This window comes from Wolffia australiana, chromosome 6 (assembly GCF_029677425.1).
Source record: "Wolffia australiana isolate 7733 chromosome 6, ASM2967742v1".
NCBI classification, from domain to species: domain Eukaryota; kingdom Viridiplantae; phylum Streptophyta; class Magnoliopsida; order Alismatales; family Araceae; genus Wolffia; species Wolffia australiana.
The window spans coordinates 6,894,600-6,904,516 of NC_135840.1; the positions used below are offsets into that span (position 1 = coordinate 6,894,600).

Below are 9,917 nucleotides of genomic sequence, written 5' to 3' on the forward strand. Positions count from 1 at the left end.
AGAGCTTACAGTCATATTTATATTTTTAGTGCTGATCCTAATGTATTCTAGGTGAAATGATACAAATTCAAATTTTAGGGATTTTATGGTTATCAAATAATTTAAATCTTATTATATTTAGATAGATAAAATTGAATAAATATTTTCCTAATCATTATGGTATTTATTTGACATTTTGTAAATTGGCAAAAATACGGTACCAAGTACGACTGACCTGATGATGCTCGTAGACTGATCCAGCTATGACCTGGTGCCACCCAAGGGTCTTTTATATATGTAAATGTTTTAGCATTTTCAAGGGTTTATAGACGGGGTGAGCATAAATGTCCTAATTTCTCATGAATCTCACTCAGCCACACCCATCACACAACGTAAAGAGATACAATAGGGACATGTCGGTAGGTTGTTGAGGAGTCTGTGGATGCCATCAGTTGGTGTGTGCCCCCTTGGAGTCATCAGTGTGTGGAGAGGGTACCCAAACATTACATGATGTCCTCCCGGACACTATGTATATGCAACTGGGTTAAAAAAATTAATTCAAATAATATTTTATGAGTAAAAAAATAAGTAGATTTATCTTGGGGATTTTATTATATATTTAGAATGAAATTATGATTTTCATCAATTTATGATATTTTATGGAATTTTTTGTATTAAATTCATAACAAAATAATTCGATAAGTCATCCAAATGACAACTTATCATATGGAGTTTTTTTCATGTTTTTTTTTGAATTTTTGAGTTTTCTTAAAATTTTCTGACACATTGATTAAGCTGACACATTGATCGGAAATCTGCCACATGGATTAAGCTGGAGAGAGAAAATTGGATGACTTAGAATGCTTCAATTTCAAATAAAGATATCTAATGATCCATATGAAGTTTTGAGCTGAAATTTTAAGGGCAGTTTCATCTTTACATCCTTTATCCATCCACCACCTTCAATATTTATATATAGACCCTTTATAAAAGTACAAAATCCACCCTTGCATTTTGTCCCTAATTGTAATTACCATATTAATTTGCTGATACAAAATCTCGCTTGGGCACGTTCTCATATTCTAGGGGTGAAGAACAGGAGTGATGATATGATCAAGACACATGAAGAAGAATACACCACTGGCTCGTCAGGTATGTGGCGATGTTGTTAGTGTGATATTTATCTTTTTTAGAATCACATATCTATATTTTTTCCTAGGTAATCATCATTGATAGCCTAGGTTTCCACCATCATAAATGGCACCTCCAAATCTACCACTCTTTGGCTTGTATCCACCTCTATCTCCATCACCACCAATTACAATAAAACACACACCACTCTCCATGTTCCTCTACTTGCTGGCATCTACCCGCAGCAATCTCTGCCGCCATTTGGAACAATCAAAATCATTCTCTCACTCCATTCACACCACCACCATCAACTGTCACTAGACACTACCAAAGTGCCAATGAAGATATTTATTTACAATTAATTATTATTTATTAATATAAAATTCTATTAATTTAAATTTTTTATAAATTATAAATAACTTCAGAAACTTATTTTCTCGCAACTTTATAATTTTTTTAAATTAATGTTCCCTATTTATTTTTATTGAAATAATTTAAATTATTGAAATGTATATAAAATCATAAAAAAATATAAATTAAAATCTACTCATTGAATACTTGCTCCTTGGGCATTGGACCCTTGTGCTATGCTTGTGAAGAAAAAATATAAATATTATTGTATTATATCAGGAATTTCAAAACACATAAATTAACCCTAATTTCTGGCCTATCACATATGTGTTTAGCTATGGTAAAATTGAGCTTGACTGGTAGTTGTCATTTGTAAGCTTTAATAGCATAATATCATGTCGGAACAAATGGAGGAACTTGTCCTGTCTCCCAGTTCTGTGGAATTCACAGTGGAAGATTTTGAGGTGGACGGATCTTCATACATCGGTGAATCGTGGCTCAGACACCATGGAAGATGTTGAAGATAGAATTGAGAAGAGGAATGAGTAGACAAAGGAGAGAGATAGAGATACCAAGAAGAGTTCACTAAGATTTTTGTATTATGCAAGATATCATGAGACACATTGGTAAATATTTTAAATAACATAAATAATAAGTGTTAATGGTTTTTTTCCTTATAATGCCCCTATCTGTTTGGTATAATCCTAGCCATTCTAATTCATCTATTTTAAACCTTCATGTCTATTCTCATCCTATATATTTTTAATCCTACCCATCTATATTTGAGATTATAATCTCATAACGAGGGTAGTCTAAAGTTAAATTAAATCTTATTGGTTGAGGACAAAGCTAATGTGTCTGATCCATCAAACATACATCCTTACTAGATTTTCCATCATCACCGGATCAGTCCTGCTCCAGGGCAATTTTTGTCCTCATCACCAAAGAAATATTGCATCAAGAGAGCCGTTGTCCTCACTTTATTATTGTCACTTCTGGTGAGCTTTCATCATTTCGTCGGTGCATTGTTGCCTCAGGAGAGAAGCCCTCGAAGAAGGGATGCTGGGATAGATCAACAAATATGCATATTTTTGGGTTAATCTTGTTTTTTTAGAAGGATGTTTTACCAATAGCAGTTATGGCGTGACAAATAATAATGGAGATACAACATCTTGTATAAATTCTACAAGTTTCTTATTCCGTGCCCTTAATTTTTATGAAAATTTCCATTGTAAAGGTGCTTTGGAAAGCTGTATCAATGCACAATAAAATGTGCATATAAAACGCTGCACTAATGAAATGCAGTTCTTCCCTTTCTCCAATCTCTCACACTCTCTTGTATCTTCTGTTCACATTGTGTATCAACAAGGAGAGCATTGTTTTCTCTAACACATAGAAATCACTTCATAGTTTCAGATTCCTAAATTCTTGTTTACGTTCACTGGCCCTGAACCATTTAGAGGGAAAAAAAGATGTAAGTAAATAGAACATTTAAGAGGAGAAAGATATACGAGATAGTGAAGGGAAGAGACGTGATAGAGAAAAGGAGGGACGGAGAAAGAAGATAAAAGAAGGAAAAGAGGGAAAATACCCGGATAGCAGTTCAGGCCGGAGAGGGAGAATGAAAACAGAGGTAAAATAGAATGAAGGAAAGAAAAAAAAGTCAAAGAGTGAGGAGGCCAAGGAAAATTAGAGCAGATGTGATGGGGAAGAAAGTTAATCGACAGAGTGGGAAAGAAAATCCAAAAATCACTGAAAAGAAGTGGTGAAAAAAAAAAGGAGAGAAAGAGCAAAAGAAGAGCAAGAGAATTTTATAAATAAAAAGCTGCTTACCATATTTATCCTAAAACTACGCTGCCTTTGGGATATCTTTGCAAGATCTCGAAGACAAATCTAATATGTAAAGGTACTGCCATCTTTGCAGCTTCCTGTATCCGATGCCTAACCTCCATCATCTTGGAGAGGACCTGGAGGTGAAGTATATACTTTATAACTTAAGTTTTGCTGTGCATATCCATTGATAGGAAACCAGTTTCATTCCTGGACCGTTCATATTCAATAGGTCTGATTGCAGACATATCACTGCTATCTCATCTCTTATCAAAATTCTATGGTTTTATTTTTTGTCCAAAGTAAATATATATAGTCTGTTTTAAACCAACTTTACTTAATCTCGAGATGGTTTTCAATGGCAAGTTTGGTTTAATGCCGATACCCATTTTTTCTCCGAGACAAGGACCTTTAGACAAATTTTTGACCGGATTCCTTCCGCACTTAAAAGTAGTTTTGAAAAGAAGCCATACCGGTCGCCACTGTGGGTCCACTGGAAGACCAATATACAAAAGTCAAAAGTTTTACTGAGTCTAAGGTTTGGAGTCTTTTGACATGAAAAAATCGACTTAAAGATTGTTATGACCCTTTTCATGGATTAACATCCGAGAAAAAAAATGTTGGAAATATAATCTTAGATGATTGCTTTGGAGAGCACTCTCGGATCATTTTATGGCTCATGAAAATATCTGGCTTTTTCTTGTGATTGCAACTTGACTATTATTGCCTCTCTATAATAAACGGGAAACTATTGAAACCGTCATCATAATTAGATGCCAAGTAAAGTCCAACATTTAATTAGACCCAAGACATTTTGATGTATACCATAATTACAAGTCGACTTGCGGACTCTTTTATTGGGTACTCGTTTTCTTGAAAGCTACACAGCTCATAAAAATTCGCAGTTTTGATGCTCTAGCAAGCATTTTTCCCTCGCAAAGAACCGAGTTGCTTCGCTTATCTTAATAACTAAGCAGATCTTTCTTCACATTTCTAAAGAAAATGTTTGATTCTTACTGCTGGCTTTTGCTGATTTGTTGTAATTATGGTCAGACTCTCCAGTGACAATTTGGTCCGAACATTAATGCCCAAAATCATTTTAGGAAGAGACTTCGCATTGTTGTTGAGGAAATTCAACAGTCCGCATTAATATTCGGGACTTTTTTTCCGGCTAGGAAGCTCTGATTACCCCTCTCGGTTTCGGTTCATGATTTTCTTAATACAATTGACTCGCACCGTCAAACTCAATTCCTCGTTTTAAAACTGGTGTCCAGTGAGATTGGTCGTGTCGGTTTCGGTTCATGATTTTCTTAATACAATTGACTCGCACCGTCAAACTCAATTCCTCGTTTTAAAACTGGTGTCCAGTGAGATTCTTCAATCGCCTTCAATTGATCTAATACAAGACTGAACAGAGGCCGAGACAGTAGACCCCTCGTCCGACGAGAGATCTAATATTCCGAAGTTACACGGATTAAAAAAATATTGTTTTTACGAAACCCATCCAACTTTCCTGCACATTTAACTCTAAAAACTGATCCATCAAATTAACGTAACAACGCGGAAAAGAATCAAGCCTCAGATACAGCTCTAACTCTTTGACTATCCGCGTCCTTGGCTATCTCCGTGCCGCGTAGCAAAACTTTTAAGTTTCAACAATTCAACTCATCATCCCCACTGAAGTGTGAAAGCGGCGAAAATTTTGCGCTGTTCTCCGCGTTAGGCTGCAACTCAATCAGATCAATATAAGTAGCAGAAGGAGAGAAACTATCATCGAGTTCAAGAGAGTCTTCTCTTCATGGCGCAATCTCTCAACGTTGCGCTGTTCGCGGCGGCGTTGGTGGGGTTTGCTCTGAGCTTGGCCGCTGCCCAGAACTGCGGGTGTTCCCCTGATCTCTGCTGCAGTCGTTGGGGCTACTGCGGTACTGGCTCGGACTACTGCGGCACCGGCTGCCAACAAGGGCCTTGCGAGGCGCCCCTGCCGACCAACTCCGTCGTCGTATCGGACATAGTCACGAACGAGTTCTTCAACAGCATCATTGATAGGGCCGCCTCGAGCTGCCCCGGGAAGGGATTCTACTCCCGAGACGCCTTTCTCTCCGCTCTCGCCTCCTACCCTCGTTTCGGCACGGTGGGCTCGGAGGACGACTCCAAGCGCGAGATCGCCGCCTTCTTCGCGCACGTCACTCACGAGACAGGAAGTACGTGCGATGGACCAATCTGACATCGCGTAGAATTACGGATAACGGGTGGATAACTAGTATTAATGAATGATGAGGATGAATCGTCTTGCATCCATGATAAGATGACAGACGATGAGGAAATCCTCCTCTTCGGCTTTATCCCTATGGATGGGTAACGGCATTATTCGTCATGAATAACTAGTATTATTCCTTATGAATGATGAGGATGAATCGTCTTTCATACACGATAAGATGACAGACGATGAGGAAATCGTCATCTTCGGCTTTATCCCTTTGGATGGGTAACTAGTATTATTTGTCATGAATAACTCGTATTATTCGTGATGAATGATGTGGATGAATCGTATTGCATCCACGATAAGATGACAGATGATGCGGAAATCGTCATCTTCGGCTTTATCCCTTTGGATGGGTAACCGGTATTATTCGTCATGAATAACTAGTATTATTCTTTATGAATGATGAGGATGAATCGTCTTGCATCCACGACAAGACGACAGACGATGAGGAAATCGTCATCTTCGTCTTTATCTCTTTGGATGGGTAAACGATATAATTCGTCATGAATAACTAGTATTATTTGTGATTAATGATGAAGATGAATCGTCTTTCATCCACGATAATATAACACACGATGAGGAAATCGTCATCGTCAGCTTCATCCCTTTGGATGGGTAACTAGTATTATTTATCATGAATAACTCGTATTATTTGTTACGAATGATGAAGATGAATTATTTCATCCACGATAGAATGATAAAAATGAGGAAATCTTCAAGAGTACGAGAGACGACGAGGAAATCGTCATCGTTAACTTCATCCCTTCGGATGGGTTTTGTTTTGCCACTGCTGATATTTCTACCCTCGGGTGCTCGTTCCAGGCTTCTGCTACATAGAGGAGATCGACGGGCCGAACAGAGACTACTGCGACGAGAGCAACACGCAGTACCCGTGCGTTGCGGGGAAGGGATACTACGGCCGTGGCCCGATTCAGCTGTCGTGGAACTACAACTACGGCCCGGCCGGGCAGAGCATAGGGTTCGACGGCCTGGGTTCGCCGGAGACGGTAGCTAGCGACCCGGTGATAGCGTTCAAGACGGGTCTTTGGTTCTGGATGAACAACGTGCACTCGCTTATCGTCTCTGGGCAGGGCTTCGGCGCTACTATCCGGGCCATCAACGGTGCTTTAGAATGCAACGGCGCTAACCCCGCCACTGTCCGAGCCCGAGTCAGCTATTATACAACGTACTGTCAGCAGCTCGGCGTCTCGCCGGGGGATAATCTCGAATGCTAGAAACTTGATGAACTGTGGTGCCCTTCTGTTCAGATTCTTGAACCGTGGCGCTACCTGCGTCTATCCTTGACTTGTTGCTCGTCTTCTCCACGGCGTGAGCTACGCGTTTTTGTTTTTTAATAAGAACATCCCTGTTGATTGCCCGTTAGACATGGTTGTTCTGTTCTGTTCGTTTGAAAAGAACAAAAAAATCGCATAAAAGAACCTCACGCCGTGAATGTTCAATATTCGTTCATTCGAACAGGGGTATTTGTTCTGTTCTTTTTTTGTGCAAAAACGAACAAAATTTGCACATTCGAACAAAATTAGAACGAAATTCGGACAAAGCGAACAATAGAACCGCACACATGATCTGTTCGAATTTGATACTGTTCTGTTCAGAAACGGAACAGAACAAACAATTCACACACATTCGCACAAAAGGAACCGCACAACCATATCTAAATTGCTCGTGAGAATCATTATTCGTACCTTCTGTGGAAAAACTGCGAGTATGTACGCGTGAATGTTCAATAAGTACTTCGCTGGAGGACAATTGAAAGATTACAGAATAGACGACATCAATGGAAATCAAAGAGCGACAGCATTCACCGTGACCTTGTTTGAAGTATTCTTTTTTGTCTGATTTTTATGTCGGTCCTGTCTAACCTTGTATTTAAGGAAGGGTCGCTGAAATGTGAGGCAGAAAGTGTTGTAGGAGTTCATAAACCTCTACCAAATATCTGGGATATTACTATTCCACTGTGAACCTTTATGATGGATGATCTGTACAAAATATGTACTAAATGCAAGAAACATCAAATAGTTATTGTTGATAATTTTTTTTTCACATGCTTCATTAAGGAAAATAACATTGATTGCTTCGGTATATTCAAGACACCCAAGCATTTCCGTATTCCCGTGGCATTTTTCTGGCCACAGTTGATGATTTTTGAAAATCTCTGGAAGACGTCCTGAGCAGATAGAATTTCATGGGACATATTTTGAGTGGTATTGTACTTGTGATCGTTTTCAATGCTAACTTTTTGTATGCATCCAATAGTCGTATCCTTCCCAAGCATTCATATGTCTTCATGAGGTCTCATTATTCAATTTGTTCCAAAGATTGTGGTGGTTCTCAGACATCCATTACATGGATTTTCCGCATTCACACATACTGATATGAAAAATAAATAAATAAGACACAATTTTATACCACCCTTTATATCCATAAGTCCTTGATTATCCCAATAATAAAAATGCACCAACCAAATCTCTGATCAATACATCAGATATGTGCAATCACTCTCTTACATTTCTAATCATGATGATAAAATGAACCATTGACAATGATAAAGATATTATGATAAAATTCATGTTTAGCATTTACTATGGCAAACACTAATTCATGAAAACTATAAATAAAAAATTAATATAACGGGTGATTTTCCCACAAAAAATTCAGAAACCATCCTAAAATCATGAAATTTTGGATGTTTCTTGAAATAATCAAGTTTTAATTTAAACAATCACTTCTAATCATTCTCAAAGATAAATATCTAAGAATATGTGGGATTAGTTAAAGCCTAAGTTTTTTATTGATTTAAATTTAAAATTTTATTTATGTATTTTATTAGCGATATATATATATATATCATATACCTAAATAAATAAACAAATAGACGTGAATGAATATATCAATATTTATAAAGGCTAGGACCAATTTCTCATCCTGAACCTAGGAGTCATCTCTACAACCCTTGAAATTCACACGTGTAACATAACTTATTATTAGGACTCAGAGGAGAATCAAACGTTCCTATACACCAAACAACACCAACATTGATATAGATGTATTGGCTCTACAGATTTTTAAGAGATCGATGATTACTCTGATTAAAAATATGGTTTTTGGATGGCACTGATTTGAGGTTAAGTGATAACTTGATAACTTGATTCAACATTCTAGTTGACTAGTTTATTATCTTCAACAAATGTATTCAATACAAATTTTTGTTGTTTTTTATCCATAAATTTTTTTCTTATTATGTTTGGTATGCAATTTTATCTCATAAATAATAGTCTTAGGCAGTGACACCAATTTGTTTAAAACTACTCGACATATAATTGTGAGAATTGTTTTACAACTTGAATTTGGACCCTGTATCAGATGAGTTGTCCAACATAAATACATTTTTTTATTTTTTTCGATGAAATATTTTTGAGTGGTCACATCACCTTTTTATTTTAATATGAATTGTGCCGCTTTTCAACTAGATATTTGGCTGGTACTTCAAACATGTACAACAATATCAAAGTCTAGATTAACTAAAAAAATCAGCATATATGTTGTTTCCATTTTTTACACATGGCACACAAATATTATTACAAATATAAACTCCAATTTTCTTAATTTTATTTTTTGTCTTCTAAACACATTGATTCTCATAATTTAACACCTACTTTAAAATTATCATTCAACGATAATAATTCTTGTTAGTTACTAAGCTCTTGAAATTTACTATGCCTATTTTTGCTCCCGCCACTAAACTTGTGTAAAATCATTTCTCAAAACATAGTGCTTTACTGAATAGCCGTAAAGGACTTGAAATATAAAATGGGTTGGTTGTTGTTGAGAGGGTAGCAGCCTTATTTAGGCTAACCCATTTAAATGTAAACTAGATATGGAGATCGCAACTAAGGTCAATATTTCCATTATGTTTTAAAATATGATATAGTATTTTATGGCCACACAAACTATTGAGGGTATTTCTAGATCTGAGCCAAGGAAAAATTTTTAGGGACTTTATTGAAACTATTCAATTTTGAGTATGGAAAAGTAGCTAATTGCAATGGTATTGCTCCGTTTGTGGGAGTCACAATTCCTATATTTGCTCTTATCTATTTTTTTGTAATACTTCTTCTTTGGTTCAGTGATTTAAGTTCTGTTCTGAAAGAGACAAATTACTAATCTGGGATTTAAATTTATAGTTTGGTTGATAGTTTTTGAAATTTATTTGCTTTGCTATTTTCAGAATAAGAGTGCTTGACTTGTTACGATAGATCATGTTGATTCAAATGGATCTTTCGTCTTCATTTGGATGCAAAAAATTATCGATATTTATTTTAATCTCTGGAAAATGGAGTAT

The 9,917-nt window shown here is 36.7% G+C and overlaps 1 protein-coding gene across 1 annotated transcript; it reads left to right on the plus strand.

Moving 5' to 3' along the window:
* The first annotated feature begins 5,040 nt into the window (after positions 1-5,040).
* Positions 5,041-6,937, plus strand: EP3 (homolog of carrot EP3-3 chitinase). The gene is made up of 2 exons (XM_078576696.1): positions 5,041-5,492; positions 6,377-6,937. The coding sequence occupies exons 1-2, from the start codon at positions 5,090-5,092 to the stop codon at positions 6,787-6,789; spliced, it is 816 nt and encodes a 271-aa protein (XP_078432822.1). The 5' UTR covers positions 5,041-5,089; the 3' UTR covers positions 6,790-6,937.
* Positions 6,938-9,917: the final 2,980 nt, after the last annotated feature.